General features: G+C 36.7%; 1 protein-coding gene and 1 pseudogene across 1 annotated transcript in view; one reads left to right on the forward strand and one right to left on the reverse strand.

The window, feature by feature from the left end:
- The window catches only part of PDE11A (phosphodiesterase 11A), a 327576-nt gene that overhangs the window by 103845 nt on the left and 198553 nt on the right, over positions 1 to 25178 (forward strand). The window contains exons 3-5 of the mRNA XM_011356861.2: positions 1664 to 1753; positions 6974 to 7114; positions 21617 to 21681. Coding sequence (XP_011355163.1) covers positions 1664 to 1753; positions 6974 to 7114; positions 21617 to 21681 — 296 coding nt within the window. The remainder of the gene's footprint in view (positions 1 to 1663; positions 1754 to 6973; positions 7115 to 21616; positions 21682 to 25178) is intronic.
- On the reverse strand, positions 18225 to 18343 carry LOC111739293 (annotated as a pseudogene).

The following is a 25178-nucleotide window of genomic DNA, read 5'->3' on the forward strand; positions in this document are numbered from 1 at the left end:
TAAGAAAGGGGAAAAAGGGGTTGACAGAAATAACATCTAGTTCTAGTAAGGCAAGATGTCGTAGGAATGATCGATCATCAGTTGTACAATTAGGTGAACCTGAGTTCTTACATGAGTTTGAACAAGTTACTGAGTTTCCTGATCTCTACAATGTATATAATATTCCTCCATGAGGAGCTGATGTGCAGTTCAAATGAAGAAATGAAGTGAGAGTGTCTGACATATAGCAGGTCCTCATTAGATATTAATTTATTTTTGAGGCAAATTCAGTGAAGGAATTTATTCTGAAAAAATTTGTAAAAATCAAATAATTGATTTTGTACCTCTACTTAATACCAATCCCACTGTTTTTCTCTCTTCTTTAAGAGTAGGATCATAGTACTAGCTATGAATTGTGAAATGCTTTCAAGGACCCAAGGTAAGAGTTTAGTATGCCCAGATAGCCAAAGCAAGATTTTAATAGGAAAGAAGTGATGTGGAATGTGAATTTCTCATCTTTTGTCCACCTTAAGCCTTCTGCAAAATCACCTTTCACAGCAGGTAATGCTGATCTGGGTGTCCCAGGATGTCTCATAAGTGATCCTGGGCAGATCTGCTCCTGCTGTTCTCATTCCTCCAGTGGGCACTGCACTGTCCTCTTCTGGGCATCACAGAAACTGCTCTTTTGCCACTGCCCTGTCCTTCTTCCTAGGGTACCATAGTGTGCATGCGAGAGAGAGAGAGAGAGAGAGAGAGAGAGAGAGCGAGAGAGAACGTGTTAAAGAACATCCCCTTCTCTCTCTGCTATAAAGAAGTCCCAAACATCTTCACATGTCACGATGTCCTCCAACCTTTTGAAGAGTTTAGGGAAATATTTTTTAGGTTTTTACTTGGAGCAATCTCTTCCTCTGGAATCAGATTCTGGAATTGAATTTGAGTGAGAGTGCTAGGCAGTGCAGAAAATCCCTAGACCTAGACCCTTTGTTGTTAGAAAGTCTCTGTTAGGGTCGAGCTCATCACACCTAGTTGTTTTTTTCCCACAGGATGCATGTTCTCTTAAAGGATCCCCAGCTTTTCCTCAAACAGACTTCTGTAGGACCATCCACCAATTTGCATTCATGGCCAATTTTGTCAGCATAGTAGTGGGCACAATTTGAGCTCTTTTGCATGGCGCTACTAGGCCCCCTGGCCCCTAAATTTCTACCGGGCCCATCATAACAAGCATACTGAAATGTGTAACTGACAGAGTCCTAGGGTCATGATGATATCTCTGCTACATATATGTATATGTATATGTACGAAGACATGGACATATGTCCCGCCTACCTCTAAATGTGTGTATGGTCGCTTGCCTTAAATTCTAGATATATCAGAGTTCATTTATCTTTCATTGTTCAAAGAAGAAATACAGAGATGATTTAGACACGGTTCTTGTATCATAGCCAACATAGTCTGTTGCTTCACTTTGTCTTCATGGATGTGACTGTTCCTACTTAAAGCTTGACTGAGACCATCTTGTAGTTAACTCTTAAAAATAGCCCTTCTGAAGTTAAGATAATAGTATAAACAACTCCATACTCAATCTCTATGGTTGAAAAGAAAATATTACAATTAGGTATATGCAGGAAATGTGGAATGTGGTTCAGCGAGGTTTCAATGTTCTTAACATTCTCTTTGCCCCCAGGTTATGCAGATGTATCTTCCGTTTTGTGGAATCGCCATATCTAATGCTCAGCTATTTGCCGCCTCAAGGAAAGAATATGAAAGAAGCAGGGTGAGTAGAAAGAAACATTGCTGACGGCCCTCGAGGCTCACTGTCTGTCAAGTGTCTGGGAGTCATTTTGTTTTTTAAAAACCACAAATGATCTTTTTTATTTGTACAATCCTTCAAGATTATGATTGAAGATTCTCTGTAAGCAATACGCTCAAGTGGAAGTATATACAAATTTGCTTTTGCTGTTGGGAGGAAATAATATCGGCTTCTCTTAAAAAGGAAATGAATTTCACACCTGTACTGTAAGGCAGCGGATGTATTCTTGCTTGTTGTTTTAAAACAATAACACAATTTAGTGATATTTTTACCATATAATTCCTTTAAGAAGCAAGGTATGTTGCAAATGATGTCTGTCACCCCACGTCACACATATAGAGGGACTGGTCTCATATACTTTCACCAGTTATAGAGTTAAATAGTTTAAAAAAGAAATAGTTAAAAAATGCTAAACTATCAAATAGAGATTAAATGATATTAGGGTCATTATACTTTTAAATATAGGGAAATTCCTGTCACATCTTAGAAATGTATTTAACAAGATGTTCCAAAAGGTTGGAAACCTTCAGTTAATTAGTAATAAAATTGATTAAAAGGTTCATTTGCTAAACATTATGATTCATTAATATTTTTCAGTAAACTAACACAGTTGACTACTACAGCCATTTTCTTTAGCATAGCATACATACCACACCTTTTCTCTGGCTTGGATCTTGTTTTCCTCTTGTCCCCATGTCTTACTATTGTCTTCCTATTTGACACTCCAGAAATACAGCCCCCAATTTCCAGAGAACAATCTATTGGTTTCACTTTCTCATGCCTTTAACCATATTTCTTTCTCCTTTAATGCGTCATATCCACCTTTTTTCTTCCACTGCCATTTGCCTTGCATCTTCTTCAGGACCCAGCTCAGACTTTTAGTTACTCTTCCCCGCTTTGCTTATTGTTTTTCCTTGTACATACTGCCATTATTTTATTGGGGATACTTATTACATTGTATAACATTTATTGATGGCTTCCTCTCCAACTACATTTTGAACTCCTTAAGAGATGCTTCAAGTACTATTAATCTTTGCATCTTCATGAAGGGCACAATTCATTTACTTATTCCACAAATATTTATCAAGTGATACTCTTCACTTGTTAAATAATATAGTTTAGGTAATGATAAGTGCTATAAAGAAAAATGAAATGAGATAAAGGGTTAAAGACTGGTCACTGAAGGTTAGTTTTGGAGGATTCTATTTTAGAGAGTATTTAAGAAGGTCTCTATAAAGAGATGATATTTGAGCAGAGACTTGAATGAAATGAAGGAGCAAAGCCACACAAAGATTTGAGAAGAGCATTCCACACAGTAAAAATATTAAACGCAAAGGCACTTGGTCTGTGTGTCTGGAGTACAGAGATGAAAGATCACAAACAGCCAAAACAATCCTAAGAAAAAAGAACAAAGCTGGAGGCATCACACATCCTGATTTCAAACTATACTATTAAGCTATAGTAATCAAAACATTATGGTACTGGCATCAAAAACAGACACCTAGACTAATAGAATAGAATCTAGAGCCCAGAAATAAACTTAGACAGTCAACATATGTTTCATGAGGGAGCTAAGAATACTCAATAAGGAAAAGATAATTTTTTCAGTAAATGGTACAGGGAAAACTGGATACGCACATGTAAAAGAATGAAATTGGACCCCTATCTTACACTACTCATAAAAATAAACTTGAAATAGATTAAAGACTTAAATGTAAGAACTTAGATTTTAAAACTCCTAGAAGAAAATGTAGGGAAAAGCTTCAGTGATTTTTTTTTGGATTTGACACAAAAGCACAAGCAACAAAAGCAAAAATAAACATTTTAGACTACATCAAACTAAAAAGCTTCTGCACAGCAAAAGAAACAATCAACAAAATGAAGAAGCAACCTACAGAATGGGAGAAAGTACTTGCAAACCATATATATCAGATAAGGGGTTAATAGTCAAAATATTCAAGGAACTCATATAATTCAATAGCATAAAAACAAATAATCCAATTTAAAAATGAGCAGAGGATCTGAAGACATTTTTTCCAAAGAAGACAGACTAATGGCCAATAGGTACATGAAAAGATGCTCAACATCGCTAATCATCAGGGAAATACAAATCAAATCCATAATGAGACATCACCTCACACCTGTTAGAATGGCTTTTATCAAAAAGATAGGCGGTAACAAGTGTTGGTGAGGATGTGGAGAAAAGGGAACCCTTGTGCACTGTTGTTGGGACTATAAATCGGTACAGCCAATATGGAAACAGGGTAGAGGTTTCTCATAAAATTAAAAATAGAACTGCGATATAATTCAATAACCCAACTTCTGGATATGTATCCAAAGGAAATGAAATCACTATCTCGAAGAGATATCTGCAACTCCATGTTCATTGCAGCATCATTCAAAATAGCCAAGACATGGAAGCATAAGTATCCATCAGTGGATGAGTGAGTGCATAAAGAAATTGTGGTATATATACACAACAGAATATTATTCAGGCATGAAAAAGAAGGAAATCTTGCCATTTGTGATAACATGGATGGACCTTGAGGGCACTGGGCTAAATGAAATAAGCCAGACAGAGAAAGATACTGTATGATCTAACTTACAATTTGGATGTATGAAAAACAGAATTCATAGAAACAGAGTAGAATGGTGGTTGCCAGGGGCTGAGGTGTGGGGCAAATGGAGAGATTCTGGTCAAAGTGTACAAACTTTCAGTTATAAGATGAATAAGTTCTGGGGATCTAATATTCAGCATGGTGACTATACTTGACAATACTGTATTATATGCTTGAAAGTTGCTAAGATAGTAAATCTTAATGTTCTCACCAGAAAAAATATTATAATTATGTGAGGTGATGCATAGTGTTAACTAACCTTATTGTAGTAACCTTTTCACAATATATGTGCGTATCAAATTATCATGTTGTGTACCTTAAACTTATACCAAGTTATGTCAATTGTATCTCAATACAACTGGAAAAATAAAGAGAGAGAGAGAGAGAGAGAAAAGGAAGGAAGGAAGGAAGGAATCCCATGGTTGTGACTAGGGCAGTGAGAAGTAAAAGATTTCCCCTTAAATTAGCTGCGATAAGGCTTACAGATGCAGAAATGAGTGAAAACGACTGGTTTGTATAGCTGGCAGGTAAACAGTTGAATACCATAATCTAAATTTTGGGGAGATGTCAGGACTCAAGGTTAATTTTTAGAACCATCAGCATATAGATGGTATTTAAAACTAGGGTATCATGTGGATTAATCTGGGGGAGAAGGTGTGGATAAGAGAAGGGAAGAGGCCCAAGGATGAGGCCAGGAGCAAAAGTTCACTAGAAGAAGAAAGGGGAATGCAAGTGAATTCAGGAAGCAGGGAGTGTTCAGCTGTGTGAAAGGCTTCCAATGTCTGTTGAATTGCATATCATCCTATATTTTCTTCTCTTTTTTATCCTATTCCGGAGAAAGTCTGCATTGTTATTTGTCAAACTTTTATCACTTGTTAGTAAGGCAGCCATTTTTAATTAGAGACAATAAAGTTGCTATAATGTGTTTTGTCAGTGCAAGACTCAAGGCGGAATGACTTTTTCCTCTGAGATAAATGTTCTTGTATATGGGTCCCAGAGGCCCTATCTATGCAGTCACAACAAATTGAAAAGTTAAATAATTGTTCAGTTAATATGATCCATCTGAAGAAATAATCTGAATGATTAAAGAAATAATGTTTCCTACTTAATAACAGGGAATTTTTTGGTAATTATTTAGACAATTACCCCATCTTTAATGTTGTATTTGAATATGAAATTATTGCACATTGACCTTTTACGGTGATTTGTTGTGCAAATGCCAGTCAGGATGCCGTTAAAAATATTTTTTCCCCCTCCTGTTATTTCTCTTTGCTTTGGATTCACAGAGCAGGCCTTAGGCATATTCGTATGCTCTCTTTAGAGAAAACACTACCCAGGATATTTGATCCTTTTTGGATGCTTAGTGAACTAGACTCATTTCATGGATCTCTTAACTCATTTAAATGCTTTTCTACATGAATAGACTCAGAGAAGAACTTTTCACATGTTTCAAATAGTTTCAAGTCAAATCAAATTTATTACCAAAGTTGAAAATTTGTCATGTCCCTAGGATGATGATCAACACCATCTCTCTGAATAAAAGTGAATTTGAAAACCCATTAAATCCTTTTGTGAGAGATTGGACCTGAGAATGCACATCTTATTAAACTCTATTGAATAAAACACCCTTTGGCCAAGTCACCGGCTGTGCAATTTTCTGATTGCTCTTTGACAACACATAATATCTACTACCTGTATGTGGCCCACTATTCTTAAATCTCTGGAAACATCCATATAATGAAAAATTCCAAATAAACAGCATTTCAATGTAAAAATTGCAAGCTAATTTAGCTGGATAAGATAACAGGTTATTACAATTTGATTTTTAAATGAACACACAGTTTTTAAACTGTAATTTAAGTTTTTTCTTTTTCTTTTTCATTCTGCTGTTTTAACAGAAATTTTAATAGTGTTTTCTTTCCTGAGATATGTAATAATATTTAAATATTCTGGACAGATTGAGATGAAGCAGTGCAGAAGGATTAATGGGGTTTTATATATTGTTTTGAAGGTTCTGAAACTTAATGAGCATCTACCACTATAATTCTTTCAGCGTTCTGTGAGAGATGTGTATTAGTGAAAATAAGCCTCAAGTGTGACCATGAAGCTATTCCTTCTTATTGATGGGGAAGAGCTACTTTATAATTTTCTGAAATAAATGTGCTTTGGAGAGAATCAGGTATTCATTCGTTACTTATAAAATGTTGGGTTTATACCTAGTCACATTGCAGAAAAAACTACTGTGGCAGGGGGATGCCTATAATTAATGACTGTACAGATTATGTAGTCATTAGCTGTATGGGATATAGACTTATGACTTTATGTGGGATTTATATGGGAGTATATGGACTGATGCTATTATCGAGTTGTGTTTTACAGTTCAAGACTATTATAAAACAAAATGATGAGAATATGTTAAAATAATCATAAATGCATTAAAAATTAGCCACACAAAAATATTTATATTTCATTATAGCAAAGACCGAATGGAATTTTGAGAGAAAAACACCCAATGTTTTTATTCAGTACTACTTCCATCTAAACACATTCATTTTTTCTTTCCTAGGCATTGTTAGAGGTGGTTAATGATCTCTTTGAAGAACAGACTGACCTGGAGAAAATTGTCAAGAAAATAATGCATCGGGCCCAAACTCTGCTGAAATGTGAGCGCTGTTCTGTTTTACTCCTAGAAGACATTGAATCGCCAGTAAGTTATCTGTTATCTGTCATGTAGAGTTGGAGACTACATTAATGGAATGAAGTTTATTTTGTTTATAATTAAGTTTGTGAAATTGTGACTTGAACCACTTTCTTTATGACTCTCACCATGAGGTGACTTTTTATACAATTAAATTTTTTATTTCCTTTACATGTCTTGTTTTGCTGTCACCTTAGAAATATAGACTCTTGTGCTGATGGAGGCCTTAGAGATCTATCCCAGTCCCATATATTAACAGATGAGGGAACTAAGGGATTAAATGGTTGGCCCAATCTCACACAACTGAATAGGAGACAAACTCAGGCGCCAGTCTCCCATCATAGTTACCCCGCGAGTGGAAGGCCCTCAGTATTTATGGGCATGGGTTGCAGTCCAGACAATGCTCCACAGCCCTCTTACAGGGAGGAAGAAGCAAACTAACATGGGAGAAGCAGCGCCCTTTGCTCTAGGGGCCAGGACGATTTGTTCTTGAGTTGAGTGGGGTGTCCGGCCTCGGCTGCGCTTTGCTGTGCTGCGCTGTGCAGCAGAGGTTTGTTTTGCTGCTTCTGAGGTGCAGTCCCCGGGTTCTTTTACTACTACTCCTTTGGACCTGCAGACACTCGCACGGAGCACCCCCGTCAGGTAGAGGAGGCTCATTTCTTCTTCACCATAGGAATTTGTGTTATTCCAAAGGCAAGCATCAAATTAGTACCTGGCTTTCAGCTTCTGTTAAGCTCTTCAGTTCTTCGCGGGAAATCTACTGGGTAAATACACAACAATATTGAAAATAATGATCATCATCAATCTAACTTCCTGGAAGTTAAACATCTAAACCCTCAGCAGCAATATATCTTTGCTGCTAACTCTCTTCAAAGACCAGGAATTGTCTAGCAATTAAGTGCTATTTTAATACCTCAGAGAATGATATTTTACTGTACTTTCAGTTTGTGTTCCTCATAGAATAAGAACTTCAGGGTAAATTATGGAGATTTAATAAGTATTGTAAAACTTACAACATTAAGTTTTTAAAAAATCTATATGTGTTTAAAATGTCTAGGAGTGTTTGCCCATATTTTTGCAGAGCTTGGGGTTATTTCTATTTCAGCAGGTGTAGTTTAAAGCAACAATAGCCTTTCAATTATCTGTGATTGTGTAAAAATCAATGGAACCTTGGGAGAACACACGCATGCACGTGTGCGTGCGCGCGCACACACACGCACGCGCACACACACACACATACGCACACACCAGCGCATACTTAAGGAGTGCTTCCGGATGCTTTGTGAATCACTTGAGTTCATTTAATCCCCACTGCAGCCTTATGAGATAGTTCTTATATCTTCACTTTAGAAATGAGGAAATAAGGCTTAGAGAGTTAAGTGACTTGATAGAGTCACTCCCTACTGCTGACTCTAAACTCCCTGAAAGGAATGAGAAGGCTGTAGGGCTGCTCGTTGGTGCCAGGCAGGCTGTGAGCTGTCACTAAGCAAAGGTAGAAAGGGGCAGCTCTTGAGGCCTCAGCTGCCAAGATTCCCTGAGTCACTACTAGGTCACTGTGAGAGCAAGTGCTTGAGGGGCCAGGTAAAATCTGGACAAGGACAAACTCATTGTTTTCTAGTTCAGTTGTAAACAGACATGAAGGTAATTTAAACCAACTTAAGGTGGTCATTCTTGCCAATCTTCTAAATGGACTAGTTATTATACTGTGGTCTTGCTCTTTGGTAGATCAAATGAAAATGTATGGAAGCTGATATGAAAGGTGCAGCAGAGCTAGAGGCAATAGTAGTGACAGTAATAGCTTCATGGTATAAAGTATGGAGGGGGTCAAAAAATACCATCTAGATTAGATACAAGCAATAAAGGTGTTGGTACATTACTGAAAGTTAAGACCTTTTCAGTCTCACAGCTGACCATTGTTAGAGCAGAAGATTCTAGGCCGCTCCTCATCAGTCTTCTTTTTGCCCATCCCCTCCCCCTCAACGTGAGGATGAACTCCTCTGACCCCCAGGAGCAGGGTCTGTGGGTGAAAGTGAACTAACTACGTGCAAAAACAGGAGATTAATTTACTCAGTGCTGTTTTAGAAGCTGTGAAGGAGTTTTGCCAAGGCTGCAGTCTGGGGAGGTGGTGGGAGAGAGAGAATATATATATATGACATCATCATGCAGAAAACCCATCAATGTCATGATTTCCTTTAACACACTTCTCACCAAAGTTTTCTCACAACTTCAGATTCAAAGGGGCCACTGTTCCGTGTGCTACCCTAGTTGTCAGGGAGAAATTATAGGAAGAAGACCAGACACAGTCACACCATATACAGGTGGAGAAGCCAGATTGAACAGGGCACCAGATGCCAAAATCTGGCACTGGAACTGTATTTTCAACAAACAGAAAATCCTGTAGAGACATTCTCTGGCTGGGACTTCTCCTCCCCATCTCAGAATACTGCACGGATGGCCTGGTTTTAAAAACCTTTGTGATCTAAATTTAATGAGTGATTTGAATGACTATCAGAGAGGGGACGGAAGCAAAACTTGTAAACACTCTGATTTTATTTTATTGACAAAGAGCAGACCTAGATAGAGTCCTATTCGAAGAAGAGAAAAGAAAGGTGGAACTTGGCAATATGATTTTTAACTTCTAAAAGTTCATATGGAAAAATAAACATGTATGAGTAGCCAGAAAATTTGTTTAAAAAAGCAACAAGGATGAAGAATAGGTAGAGTTTCACCTATTCTTGTGAAGCTGTTACAATGTATTACAAAACTGGGGGTTAGTTCCTCATGAAGAAACAGCTGAACAGAATAGATTCCAAAGACTCCTATACACGTGAGAATTGTGAGTAAAGACTGCTCTCTTACTTGTAGAATTTAGAAAATTGTTTCTAAAAACAAAAGTGTGTTGGAGGACGAGAGAGTTTCAAACTTGAAATGACAAAGTTTATTTTATTGCAAGTATTTCAACAATAAAGATGTTTTTATAATTATAAAGGAATACAAATAAATCTCAACATCACCAAGCAAATCCAGAATTCAATTATACCTTTCCCTTATTACTTCTGACCTTTTTTCTTATTATTACCAGCAGACCTATAACTATCAAGTTGCTTCTAGATATTCCTGATCACTTTTGATGCCCGCGATACTTATAATAACCAGCAAAGTGCTTTTTCCTATGTAATGTGGAAGTTCCAATTTTAGATGTGTTGAACTCTTAATCCACAAAAGAAGAAACATTCATAACCTTATGCTCCCAATCAACGTCTGAGCTACACCCCACATGTCGGGGTAGCTGCTAAATGCTGTGAAAATTGATGGGATGAATTAAAAGGCTGAGTGAGGTTTCCTGCATCCAGCCATATTGGGCAAAATATGGTGTTCACCAAAACAAATTGTGCACACTTGTTTGGAACAGTAAGGGTGGTTGCCTGGGTGGGCTCAGGGATGTTTTTTGAGTCCTCCTTGCTGCCATATAGTGGCAGGAGCAGTGGGGTGAAACAAGAAAACTTTCAGACAAGCCATCTTGGAAACAAGGCTGTCAATGTATCAAGATAAATATCAGTGTGAGTGGCATCCTGCAGCTGCTAATCTTGGTCACCTGAAGAGAATTAAAGGTTTTTATTACACAAAAATATCTGTGTCATATGTGGCTTTACAGTGCAAGGGAGGCTCCTGCTAGGCAGGAGCTGAAATTGCTGCTCAGAGGATAGTTGATGAGAAAATGCTCAAAGACAATAGACCAAAGTTCAAGTACAGTCATTCTAAATCACTTTCCTGACATCCCTCCCATTATTTATTTAACAAAACCACCAGCATGGGGATTATGAAAAGGAAGATAAGAAAAAAGGAGTAAGGGAATGTGAAAACAAAAGTCAGATTAAAAACATACACCAGGAAAATTGCTAACAGTTTTTCTTGCAAATGAAATTAAAACTAAAATGACCTCTCAGGAATAATGAAAGTATTCAAAGAAGAGATACAAGAGTTCGAGGAATAAATGATAAGCAATAAAAAGACAAGAAAACAGAGTTGGCAGGGCTTGGAAAGAAGTAGAAGAAAAATATGTAAACATAGAGAAATCAATAGTACATTAAAAGTGTCAAAGAAGAAAAGATACCTCTAACTTACTTGAAAAGATACCTCTAACATACGTTCAGGGGCATGAAGAATAAAATTGAAAATGAGATAGAAAATAATACAATATAAAAAGATAAGAGAGAATGATTCCAATGGAGTCAGAATGAAGGAATTCCAAAATAAGGATAATTGGTATCTCTGAAGAGAAAGTGACAAATGGAACAGGGAAAATATTTAAAATTATAACACAACATTTTACTGAAATAAGGACAAACGAATTTACAGACTGAAAGAATACATCATTTCAGGAAAAGTTGATACTGGTTGCTTTGTACTGAAACTCATTCAGTATTAAAAGACTATAAAGATAATGAAAACATTCTGTAGGCATCCAGACAAAAGAATTGGGTCACTGCTTGGAAGGAATTTACCCTGGTGTTAGACTTTTACCATTCTCCAGTGCTTAGAGAGAATATAGCAATAGCGACAAAGTCCTTAGGGAAAGAAAATATGACTCTACAGTTTTAAATCCAGTCAAATTTATATACAATGAATATAAACCACAGACGGACATTTTTAAGTTAGCAAGGATGAGTGCAAGAAATACAGTTCCAAGTTGTCTTTCCTGAAAAATATGAGAGGTTGAAATCCAGCCAAGCAAATGATGAAGAGGACCTAATAAATAAGACTAATAGTGAGTATTAAATGCATTTAAATGTAGAAATAAAGCTAAAAAATGGTGGGGCATATACTTATAGAAACAAATGTAAACCTTATATTATGGACCATTACAATTGTCCTGGCTCCCCATGTCCCCCAAGTGCACAGATGCCTGCACTTGCAATGGGTTGCATTTCAGAAGAGCAGCTTTGTACTTGAAGAATCCATCCCTTTTACATTGTGTGGTATCAAGCCATCTGTTTGGGGAGAGATGTTATCTCATCTCTCAAGTTTGCTCACCACAAATACAATCCTGAGAAAGGAACCAGATAGAGAGAGACCAGGGACTTGCAATCTTGGCATACATAGGAAGACTGTCCTCAGGGCTCATGTGGATTGCTTCTCCCAACAGGTATATTGGATGCATGAAATATTTTCATTTTAATGTGTAAAATTTCCCGATCTTCCTTTTTGATTCGTGCTTTATGGGTTTTGTTTTTGAAAAAACTTTATCTACCTCTGTGTTAGAATGACTTTCTCTTATATTTTCTTTAACCCGTCTGGTATTTATGGTCTTTTATATCCAACTAGAATTTATTTTTTGTGTGTAATGTAAAGCTGTATATGTATAATCAATTGTCTCAGAACTATTGTTCCCCCACTTTGTAATGCCACTTCTATATTATATCAAGTTCCATATATACTTGTTTCTGAGCTCATTGTTTTGTCCCACTTGTCTATTTGTCTATTTCTGTACCAGTATCACACTATCTCAATTTCTATAATATTCTTTGCTATCTGTTAGGGCAAGTCCTCAATGTCAATCTCCTTTCAAATTGGCTTGCTTATTTTTGACCTGTTACTCTTCCTTGTAGATTTTAAGAGCGCCTAGTTTTACAAAAACTTGCAAAGATTTCAGTTGAAATTGCTTTAATTTATAGATCAACTTGGGAGATTTCTGCAAGAAATAGAATATACGAGGGAAAAAGACTTAAACAGAAAGGTTTGTATCTTATATCACAAGTCTGCAGGAGGCGGTTCTGGGGATTATGCAGCAGCCAGATATAATCAAGAACTCAGGCTCTGTCTGCTTTCCTGTGTTTGTCTCAGTGGTCAGCCTTCACCAGCTGACTTTTACCATCATGATCCAGGATGCTGATGCAGCTCCAGGCAGCATGCCTTCATATAACTATGCACCAAGAGAAAAAGAAAGGGAAACTTCTTTTCACATATCTTTCTTTTTCTCAAGGAGGAAAGTGTTTTCTAAAAGAGACTTTACCCATTGACTTTCTTTGACCCATTAATTAAGAATAAGATGATGATGTTTAAATTATTTATATTCTTATATTTTTCTGTTCCTCACCTATCATTCATTCTCTGATAGAGGTGTGTTCAAATCAAGCCTGAGATTTATTAATACCTTCTTGACCAATTCTGTAGGTTGTTGATTTAGTTATCTACATTAATATTGTTTATATGTTTTTGAATTTGGGATTGCAGCTCATTCTAATGAGAAAGTATTTTTGTTCATTTGTTTGTGCCATTGTTTTCTTTCATTCTCTCTTCTACTCTCCCCTCCCTGTCTAATAGTTTGCACTGTTCCTTGGCCCCTAGTCAAGAACCAGGTCCTATATTGATGGCTTGGGTCTCCCGCTGTGCGAGAATATTACACTAAGCCAGAGCAGCTTGGTTCAGTTTCCGGAGGTGAAGCTGGGCCATCTGCCTCAAAGGAACACTTTCAGTCCCCAGACCTGAGTAGTAACTAGAATTCCAACCATAGCTGCCTGCCTATTTCTGGACTTGGAGCATAGTAGGCTTCTGTCTCCAAACTTGTGCCTTAGAAACCATTTTTTGCTTCTCTCCTTTCTCTTCCTCTCTCACTCTCTTCTCTTTTATCTCCCTTTTAACCTCTAGATGTCTTTCTGGTTTTCCCCTTCCATATTTTATCAATCTTTGCTCTGTTTTTGGAAGAGAACAGATGTGTCCGAGCATGAACTTACAGTACCATCTCTACTGGTATTACATACACTAGTTTTTACAATCGGAAAAGAAAAAAAGTATTTCAGGAAAAAAATATGCTCAAACTTTTCTTCCTCTAAAAATAACTTTTGCACTCCTCTATTTTATGAGAATCAGCCCTAGAAACAGACACGTCATTTTTTTGTGATTTGAATATTTTTTAAAAACCTAGTTATTACAGATGTATGATATTTTATGGCCTCTACATTTGAGGGATAAAGGGAGAGAAGAATTTAAATCTAGTTGGAGAAGCTTAATTCATAACGCTTTTAACTCAGTGTTTAGGGACTGCATTTATAGTCTTTAAACTGAGCGGTCAGGTATGAACTGATCAGTTTACTCAGTGGATGACAAAAATAGAAATGAAACATACCTTTCTCATCCTCTCTCCTGCCAAAATTAATATTTTACCCTTTTTTGCTTCTCTTCAGTGTTTCAATCAATTTCAAGTGACTTTGTCAATGATATTTTCCACTAGACTGAAAAATATCGTTCCATAGCTAGCTGCTGTCAACACTAGGAAATATTTAGTCCTTTGAACTGAATATTCCCTGCTTAATGTTATTCCATTCCATGATCCTGTCTAAGCAATTTCTATCACTTCTCTTAGTTCCTTTCTATCTCGTGTATTTACTATTCTCTCTATCTTTTTCTGTGCTTAGTCAAGGAAAGCAAATGTAGCCATTTTGATTTCATCTTATGTCTTAAGGCACCATCTCAGCACCTGTGTTCACAAGTGTTCTCCTTTAATGGATCATCTTGATGGCTGGCAGCTATTTCATTGTCCAGAATGCCACGAAGTACTTTATAGCTGAGCTTACAAATATATGAGGCTAGTTCCTGTAGTTCATTTTCAAAATCATGAAACACAAGCAACACTTGTTTTCTAACATGTTCCTTAATTTCTTGGTTCTTATGAAATACACATTAAGCCATTGGATTCAATGATCTTTCTGAATCCAACGCTTAAGAGGAAGAAATGCGAGTAATCATTTGATCATTCTGAAACAGCCAATAATTCAGTCCCCTCCATCCTAAGTGGACGGTAAAAAATGGCTTCAGATTTTCCTGACTATTTCTCTTTCTTTCCATTTCCCTTTTCTTTAACTTTCCTTTTCCCTGTAAGGAAGCTAACTTAAACTGTTTGATGTTTGTTCCAAGTGCTTTCTTAGAGTGTAAAATGGAAGATATCTAAAAAAACTCTGAGGATTATCTGATGAGTGTACACATACATATACACATCGTTAATTTGTATTATATATTTATATCTTAATTCACTTTATTAATAATTACATGTCAATATATTAACTCACATGATTAATCATTTATGTTAAATATATGTATTTATCATATATACATGTGACGTATACATATATTTGTTAAACATATAATATATGATATATACATATATTTAACATGTGTAAATGATTAATGATGTGGGTTGAGTGCATTTATATATGTTAAATATATGTATATATTTTATACATATATAAATGATTAATGATATGAGTTGAGTATAAGAACAATAAAAGATATATAATATATAAAGTATATATTTAATTTATATAAAATTTCCAGCTACTGAACTTCAATCCCTTCTGCCATTCTCCACCACATCCTGCCCCAAATCTTCACCACTTCTGAGATTTCCTATTTCAGTTAATAGAATCATCATCATGCAGTAAGTAACTCAAGCTAAAAACTGGAGTCGTTTCTAAGTCTTTCTTACTATGTATACTCAGTTGTCTCTAAGTTCTGTTGCTTCTATGTTGAGACATCACTTCTAAGCCCTTCTTCCCACCCCTTCTACTGCTGAGTCTAATCTGCCTTTACTAACTTCTCTCCTGGACATTTTTCTCCTAACTCATGTCTTGGCTCATAAATAGGACACTCTTCCTTTCCATCAATTCTTACTAATATTTCTAGTTTTCTTTCTAAAATATGCCTCTGCCTCTCCCATGCTTCAAAACACTTGGTAACTGTGTGCCAAGTTTATTGCCTACACAATAAAGTTCAAACTGCCCAACATTCATAGTCCATCACCTCTGCTCCCAACTTAATTTTTGATTCTCTTCTCTGGTTCTCAGCCTAGCTCTATCCCTTTCTTCCTCCTCTACCGCACCTCCCCATAGTTAGCTTATGCATATATTTGCTTCCGCATCTTTGCACATGTAGTTCCTGTGAAAGAAAATTCACCAGACAGTGAAGGAGATAATTTCATCCATGCTATTACAATAAGGAGAACATTCATTAATAAGGAGCACTTCAAAGAAAAGGAAAGATGTCTGGGGTTTTAGAGAAGCATGTAGACAAGGGAGTTATCTGCATCATTTGTGCATCTGAAGGAAGTCGTGAGGAAGGATGGAGACAGGTCTTATTTTGAATATGATATTTTGAGAGTAGCCAATTTAGAAAACAAAATGGCAGGGGGATTTATCATTACTGTTTTTTGGGATCATAGGACTCAGGTGAAGTGCAGTGTTGTCAACTCTGTACTGACTAATCTCTGCAAACCCTGACTCCCCCATCTATGGTCAGTCTTTCTTTTTAGCTCAGTGCCCTTGAAGGGCGATCTCTGCATACTACACCACTTGGGCTTTCTTGTCCTCTGGCTTCTGACTGAGTTTTACAAACAAGAGGGGTTCAGCAGAAGGTTCAAAGACAAGAGGAGAGAGAGGCTAGGGGTAATTATTTTCCTTGCTCTTTCTCTGCCAGGGGCAGATGTAGCTGGATTCTTCCAAGGCCCCTCTCCACAGCTCCAGCTCCTCCAGGACACCAATGACATGATTCCCTCCCATTTCCATGCCTTCTTCTGTCTCTCACTCTCTCTTGTGTTCCCTCAGACCTAGAGTTGCTTTCCAAAGTTGCTAGTCTCTGGGTGCCTCATCATTCCTTATTGGTTTTATTTTAATCTTGCCTACACTTCTGTAATTAGTACCTAAGTTGAATTAGGTTCAGTTGTCTACCAAAATTCTGCTTTTCTCATTCCTCAGCCTAGAGCACTCCTGCTGATCCTTCAGGACATAGTTCACTTGAACCTTCTTTTAATACTCTCTTCTGTGAGCTTATGGCATTTTGATTATCCACTGTGGTGAAATTATACATTTGTGAACTGTTTTCTCCTCTGTACGGTGTCATGAGTTCCTCAAGGACAGGACATGATTTACACTCCTCGGTATTCCCAGAGGCTATAACAGTACCTCATACACTAAATATCTGATAAATATTGATTGAGTGAATAAATAATTAGAGTAAATTACTCATCAGCATAAATGAGAAATATATTAAGAAGGATGGTAGTGGATAATCACTTAATTTATTCTTTTGCCCTATAGAGTAGTCCTCTTATGGAAATTGAGGATTAAGGAAACTAATTAAAAAAATGGTGATTACTTGGTAGATAATTTTTATTTTCTTTTTGATGGCAGGAATATCTATTTTATATACATATATATATACATGTATATAAAAACAGAGCTAAACCAGACCAACTAGTGCTTAATAAATATCCAAATCAAAAAGACTCTGTCCATGGAGCTTTTCCAAATAACAGGCAGAGACACTTGGGGATATTTTGTTTACTTCACTGTAGCATGTGCACTGCAGTAACCAGGGTTGATCAACAGCCAGAGGAGCTCAGAACCATTCGTTCAGTTTCATTGACCTATAAACCACTTCAGATATTTCGTTTATAAGATTCTCTTTTTAATTAGTGTATGTGAGTATATTTATTTATTTAATCTATGTTCATTTAGTACATCTATAATAAAACCAGAATTGGATTTAGAGAATAAATCTTTAAAAATTAATGAAACTAAGAACCATACAATTGGCCCAAGTCAAGAATAAAGCATTAATTGTATTCTTTTTATTTATGCTTTTGTCTTTTTTAGTCATGATCTCCACAGTAACAATAGATCCCAGTAAATTATATCAAAATAGTTTAACTGGTTTTGCTATTTTGTTTTTTAACCCAGCTGTCTGACTATAAATAATTTTTTATTTGAATGCATTATATTTTTAAAAAATTTCTTTTAAAAATGTAAATTGTTTGAAGTATGCCTTCCTAGAGTTTTGCTTTTCAAAGATACTTTTGGGTATGAAAGGGGGCACTTTTAATAATTGTCCCAGGACAATAGGCTTAATTAAAGTGGGACGGTCCCATGCCAACTGAGACATATGTGGATCCTCAAGTATATGCTTCACCACTTGTGTTGGTGCCTAAAATTTCTATCATTGCGGTGTTGTTTCAGAGGAGAAGATTTTTTTTCTTTTTTTTAGATGAGGCAACCCTTGGTTGACCTCACAGATTGCAAGGACCTTGTCAGTTTACAATCCCTTATTTTTTTTATTTTTTTATTTTTTATGCCTACAGCACCTGGGCTTCCTAGGTGGTCTCCCATCCAAGTACTAACCAGGCTGGACCCTGCTTAGCTTCTGAGATCAGACAGGATCAGACTTGTTCAGGGTGGCATGGCCGTAGACTCAGATGAGAAGATTTTGACTCCAGGAATCCCCTTTCTGAATTATAGATAAATTAAATTGGAATATTAATGCATTAATCTAACATCAGCCATTAACAGAGTAGCAGAAAATAAGTAGTTGACCTGGTCTAGAATGACTCTAGACCAGGAATCAGCAAACTTTTTCTATAAAGGGCCAGCTAGTAAATATTTTAGGCTTTGTGGCCCATATAGTCTCTGTTGTCACTACTCTAGAACTCTACTGTTATAGCAGAAAGCAACCACAGACATTGTTTAAATTAATGAGTTGGGCTGTTAAAATAAAGCTTTATTTATAAAAGCAGATGGTGGGCCAGGTTTGTCCCACAGGCTGTCTCTTGCTTTCCCCTGTCTTAGAGGAATGGGAGATGGACAGATCAGTGTACGTCTTGCTTTTCTACTATTTGTCTTGCTGTTCTCTACATGGACCAAGGCTCATATGTATGTTGCCTGAAGGGCCCAATATTCTGGTGACTTTGATGGTTAACTTGACTGTGAGCCTAATCTTAGATTGCCCTAAATTCAGAGAATCTGTAAGAGTTTTCCACCAGCAGCCCTGGATTACTGAATATATGGTTCAGACTGGGATTTCTGTGACAATTTTAGATCCATTCTAGAATGAATTTGAAGCCCTTCATAATTAGATGGCTTGGGAGCAACCTAGATTTATGTACCTCCTGAAATCCAACACTGATGTTTTGCTACCTCCTTGATCAGATCTGGCTTACAACCAGCAGTGGATTTGTCCTTATAGTTTCATCGCTCTGCTTGTATTTTACCACTTTCTTGATGGGACTCAAGCTTGCTTCTCTTTTACTCTTTTATTGTTTGCTGTTAGCTGTAGGCCCTTAAATGTAGTATTTCTCTTATTTACCATTTCAATCTCCTTTCCATACCTCAGAAAAATGCTCTTTTTCCCAACTTAATGATCCATATGCTTTATTAAACTGTAATTAGTTTTACATATGCAAATTTCTATTATATCATGTATAAAAATATTTTTATACACATGTATACATTTTCATATAAATAATTCATTTATCTTTGTTTATATTTTTACTCAATTAAATACCAAAAGCATTTAAGACACACTTAAGCAAAAAATGCAAAAATTCATAGTGAACTAACTTCCTCTTTTAAAATCTGTAACAATTTCTTATTCTGCAAACATAAATGAAATGCTTCTACTTTTTATCCTATTATTATCTTAACCTTAAGAATTATCTGAGGTATAGTTTGAGGGATTTATTATTTGGTTACAATAAATAGTCTCTTTGTGGCTTGCTGGCCTTATGAGACCCAAAAATATTGCAGCTAGATTAAGATTTCTAAGTGATTGGTTTCTGTTTGAGTCCTAGAGATAAGTGTTCCAGTTACTTTCGCTGTATAAAAAATAAACTCAAAATTTAGAGGCTTAAACCAACCACGTTATATGTTCTCAAATCCTGTGGATCAAGAATTTGGAGAGGGAATAGAAAGAATGACTTGCCTCTTTCTGGGATATCTGGGGCCACAGGTGGGAAAACATGGAGATCAGAGTGACTTAATGTCTGGGAACTGGAGTCATCTGAAGGTTTGTTTACTCATATGTCTGGTGCCTGGGTAGGGATGGCTTAAAAACTGGAGCTGCTGAACAGAGCATCTACCTGTGGCCTCTCTGTATGGTTTGGCTCCCTTTCAACACAATGTCCTCAAGGTAGTTGGATTTCTTACATGGTGGCTCAGGGCTCCAGGCACAAGTATTCCATCAGATGAGGCAGAAGCTGCATTGCCTTTTATGACAACCTCAAAAGACACATAGAACCTCTTTCATACACTCTATTTGTCAAAGTGATCAGAAGTCTACCTAGACTCAAGGGAAGAGAACACAGACCTACCCCTTGACAGGAGGGTGGCAGGGCGATATTGTAAAGAAGGATGTGGGATAGGAGATGTTGTTATGGCCATCTTTGGAACATAAAATTTGCCACAATGAGTGATTTTGTAGAGGCTTAGTTCATATCAGAATATCAAATGAAATATGTTCTGTAGTTGTCCAGAGCATTTCCTTGCGGTTGAGTTTTTGTCACTACCCTGCATTTAGCTAGTCACACACGATTTTCTTTCTGATGGGCTTTTCTTTTATCTTTCCCCTAATGTTGCATTTTCTTAGTTCAGGTTCATTACCTCACTGATAAAGCTGTTTTAATATTTAATCTATTCCCCGTTTCCAAATAATTTTCTCAGGTGCCCATCAATTTATTTTAAGTGGTTAATTTAAAAGGCCTTTGAAGCATGACTGTGTCTGGCTAAGCGAATCTAAATGTCAACTTTGGAGGCATCCAGTGACATTCAGATGACTCTTTTCAGTATAAGGAACCCGTTTTTATATCATGTAGCATATCTTATCAAAAGAGGGGCAGAAACGGTGTCTCTCCCACTCAACATTTTTCGTGTTGCTGAAAGAGCTGGTGCTCTAGAATCATGCAAACGTGCCCCATTTATTTGTGTGAAACTGAGCAATTTACTTAAGAATTATGGGTTAGTTTCCTCATCTATATGCTGAGGATAAAAATCCCTACTTTATAGAGTTGTAATAAGGAAATTAAATAGTCAAAGGAGCTTCTGATGTAGGGCCTCGTTATAGTAAGAACTCGATAGTAGCTAATAAGAAAAACTACTTTTTCTTTGCCCATAAACTTCCCTTCAATACAATAAGCCTTGATCTTGCACTGGGTATGCCGTTTTCACAGGTGAGAGGGGAAGTGTCCACGCTGAGGATGATCTTTGAAGAAGATGACTTCTTCTTCTTTACCCTTTGGTCAGTGGCAGCAAAATGTTCTACTGGAAAACAATTATAAGCCAGGGAAGGTAACTTCAGGAGCCTGGAGTTGATGGAGGGCCTCTTTTTTGAAGAGTGGTTTCTCTCCATGGGTTGGGATTGGCTGTTAAAAGGACAGCAAAAAAAAAAAAAAATTATACTCAAATGAGACGTCTCTTTGCCTGATCACCACAGGATAGTACACATTTCATTATAAACGCAAATACATATTTAGTAAGATGTAATAAAACTTTGGCAAGGTATGCTATGTAAGAAGAAAATGCAAAATGTAAGATAGGATTTTCTTCTTCTGCCCTTTGGGATTTCTTCACTTAAAATTCCTTTTTAATCTCCAATTATTGTAATAACCATTATAAAGATGAAAACTGTTCATTGCATTGTTTAAACTGTGAGAAAGCCTTAACTGACGTGATTTATTGTCTTTCTGTGCTGCAGGTGGTGAAGTTTACCAAATCCTTTGAATTGCTGTCCCCAAAGTGCAGTGCCGACGCTGAGAACAGGTAGGGCTTATGAGTTTCAGGTTTGTCTTTTGATCCTCGTCTTCAATTCTTGGTGTTCGCAGTGTATATATATATATATATATACACACACACGCATATAAAGGATAGTTGTTCTTCCTTTAGACAAGCAAGTGCAGACAATATCACCACTCTTTTATATTTCATTCTTTAAACAAAAACTGTATTTTCGAAATACATGTATGTACATCTAAAACTGCTAGTGAATGAAATCAATTTTTAGATATTTCTTACCTATGCAGACAGCCTAATTTCCTGCTTTATTCTGGCCTTTGATTCTCTTCCTCCCTTTTGTTTGTTTATGTTTGGCTAATAACATCCCCTTGGGGAAAAGAGTGAGAGTTTCCAGTAATTTGCTTTTTTGTCCCCATTGTTATCTTTGAGGCTATAACAGGGTCAAAGTGAGGGCTAGGAACAATCAGTTCCCAAATTCTGTTAGCTTTTCACTGCTCTGAATAATAGCTGGGTTGCTACAAAAATGCATTCACTTTACTTTGGTCACCTCTAGAAGAAGGGCTAAAAATAGTGAAATTGACCAAACTGTAGAAGTACGGAGAAGGACAAGTAAAATGCTCAGGACAGCATGACGGTGACAGCAATGATGATACCGGTACCAATGTTAGCAAGTTGAATGGCTTCTATCCATTGAGTGCTAAATGTGCTAGGTACTTTCCAAATGTTTTATATACATTTAATCCTCAAAATAATCCTAGGAAGTAGGCATCGTACCCCTGCATGACACAGGAGAAAACCAAGATTCAGTGACTAGTTCAAGGCCCTTCAGCCGGTAAGTGGTAGCCATTTCCGAGGACAAAGTCACTTAGATAAGACTCCTCTCCTAGTCTCTGTACTTTGATCTCATCCCTAAATATAATTTATAATCTATTAAGATCTCATAGAGTGAATATCTATTGGGTTAATGTCAATCAGAATCAAGTTTGGAGAATTCGGTGAAAACTAAATTCTCAGGACCCACACAGAGATTTCGATTCAAAACGGTGAAAGGGAAATTCTAAAGCTCTGTATATTAAAAAGGCTCCCTGGGTAACACCTGTTTCAAGATGTAATATTCAAGGGTAACTTGATTCTATATATCATTGCCTTTAAGTTCAGAAAATAGTATATGTGCTGCCAAAGCAAGCACTAAGTTCAGAAAATAGAAGTCAGTAAATTAAAATGGACACTTTATTTAGTTACTTTACTTTTTACCCAGTGCATGAAGTTTTAAAAAGTCCTTTGGTACATACTGTATAATTCCATTTATAGGACATTCTTGAAAAGGCAAAATTATAAAAACAGAGCAAATCAGTAGTTATTAGGATCTGGAGATGGAGAGAGGGACTTACTACAAAGGGATATAGAGGAATGTTGGGTCATGATGAAACTATTCTGTATTTTGCTTGTGGTTGTACAGCTGCATTTGTCAAACTTGCAGAACTGTACATTCAAGAGGGTAAATTTTACTGTGTGTAAATTATACCTTAAAATAGAAAAAAAGAGACCTTATATAAGAGGTTTTTGTTTTTATGAAAATGTATTTTTATGTTCACATCTATATCGAATGTTAGCTAATCTATACTTTAAAAAGATATTTAGACTTAGAAAGTTACTAGTAGTATACTCAGCAATTTTCCTAAAAATTTCATGTAAAATTACATGAAATACATTAGAAAAAGACATCTATTCATGCTTACTCCTTTAGCTAGTCATGACCTCATATGAGTTTTCCCTCTCATATGTAAGGGAAAAAGCTTTATGGAGTTATTCAAACACAACCTTTGAAACCCTAATGCTTCTATACTGTTCTTTTCTATACTGCTGAATGTGTCTTTATGGTCACTGCAGAGTTAAATATTTCTGGTCTTTTGATTATTTTTAATGCCAAAAGAACTTCCATGTCAAAACAAAATGACCCAAGGCCCAGACTGCCCTTGGCAAACTTTCTAATAATAAAGAAAGAAAGGTCAGATTTTCTGTAAAGAGACATTTGAAAAGTGCCTTTGAACTTTGACATTATGAGATAGTTAGTCCTTTTCATCATTCTATTTATGGCTTTTAATGTAGAATGTTCACTTATGTCAGAAGACCTTTCCTGCATTGCCTAGTAATATTTCTCTTGTAGATCTGGGATCCTTTGGTCATTTATTGCAAGTTCAAGGAATAAAGTCGAGTGACTCTAGCATTTACTTTGCCAGTGGCCATGGAAGAGACACTGAAAGAGTCTGAGTCTACAAATCGTGGCCTGCTCTCAACACCTTGTAAATCTTTCCTTTAACCTTCCATCACTCAACATCTTCACTATAGATAATATCCATTGGATACCTTAGTCTTCCAGACATCATTCAGAGTTTGTACTAGGATAGCTTTTGAAGATAATGTCTTTGGCTTCATGCAACAGTGTTTCAGGGTACTATTTCAATTCTGATTAACTCTGGTTTAAGGCTTGCTGATTTTTATAGACAGTTCTTGAAGATTTTTTAAAGACCAATTTTGTTGCTGACTCATTATTTCTGCTTATTGTGTCATGTAGCTAACTCTTTTGTCATGGCCAGTCTCTTCTTGGTTTCCATGTAATTAATATCAAACAATTGGAGAGCTAAAATTGATATGGTCTATCTCTCTGCATGAGGTGTGTACTTCCTCTGTGACATCCTTGACAACTCCTCCAGTGGTAAGATTTTCTCTGTCATGATGGGTTTCTTCCTCTGACAGGGAGTTCTAAGTGTTAGAAAGGCACTTGAATACATTTCTGTAACTTCTACCTGTTTGTTCTAAATTTGTCTGTTAGAGATATTCTTTAACTTTTTTCCTTCATTCAACAGCTATATATTTAGTACCCACTCTGTGCTGGGTACTCTAATAGGTAATGAGGCTACAGAAATTTTTTAAAAATCAGCAGTCTCAGCCCTCAAGGATTTCAAGGCCAACGAACAGGGGTAAGAATAGGTTAAGAATATAATATAACCATAACTAGATTTCACGTGACCTCCAGACCATAGCTATATAAATAGAGTCCCATTAGCAGTGATAATTTATATGTGGCTGCTTGGTCACTTTCCCCTTGCAGTGTAAGACCTGCAGACCCTTGCAAAAGTCCCTCTTGAAGTAGTTCTGAGACTCCCTAAGATTTAAAAACAACAACAACAACAAAAAAACTAGTTTTATTGCTAACTCATCATTTCTTCCAAGTGCTCACCCCTAAATCCTCTTCCTCTAGACATGGCAGAGCAGAATCTGTGGGACATGGGCTTCCTCGCCCACTCCAGAATTCCTGTGGGCAGAACTGGACTCCTCACCAGTGCTGTGCTACTGCTCCCTTGGCCCTTTCTCACATGCACTAGTGACCTTTCCAAACCTGAGCCAGGCTGGGTAATTTTGTGCAGAAGCAGAAAGAAAGCTCACTTTTCCTACCATGTGTTATAGTTTGTTGCATGGCCACTATACAGCCCTGCATGTACCTCATTTTTCATAAGCCTTTT

This window comes from Pteropus vampyrus, unplaced genomic scaffold, assembly GCF_000151845.1.
Source record: "Pteropus vampyrus isolate Shadow unplaced genomic scaffold, Pvam_2.0 Scaffold2, whole genome shotgun sequence".
In the NCBI taxonomy this organism is placed as follows: domain Eukaryota; kingdom Metazoa; phylum Chordata; class Mammalia; order Chiroptera; family Pteropodidae; genus Pteropus; species Pteropus vampyrus.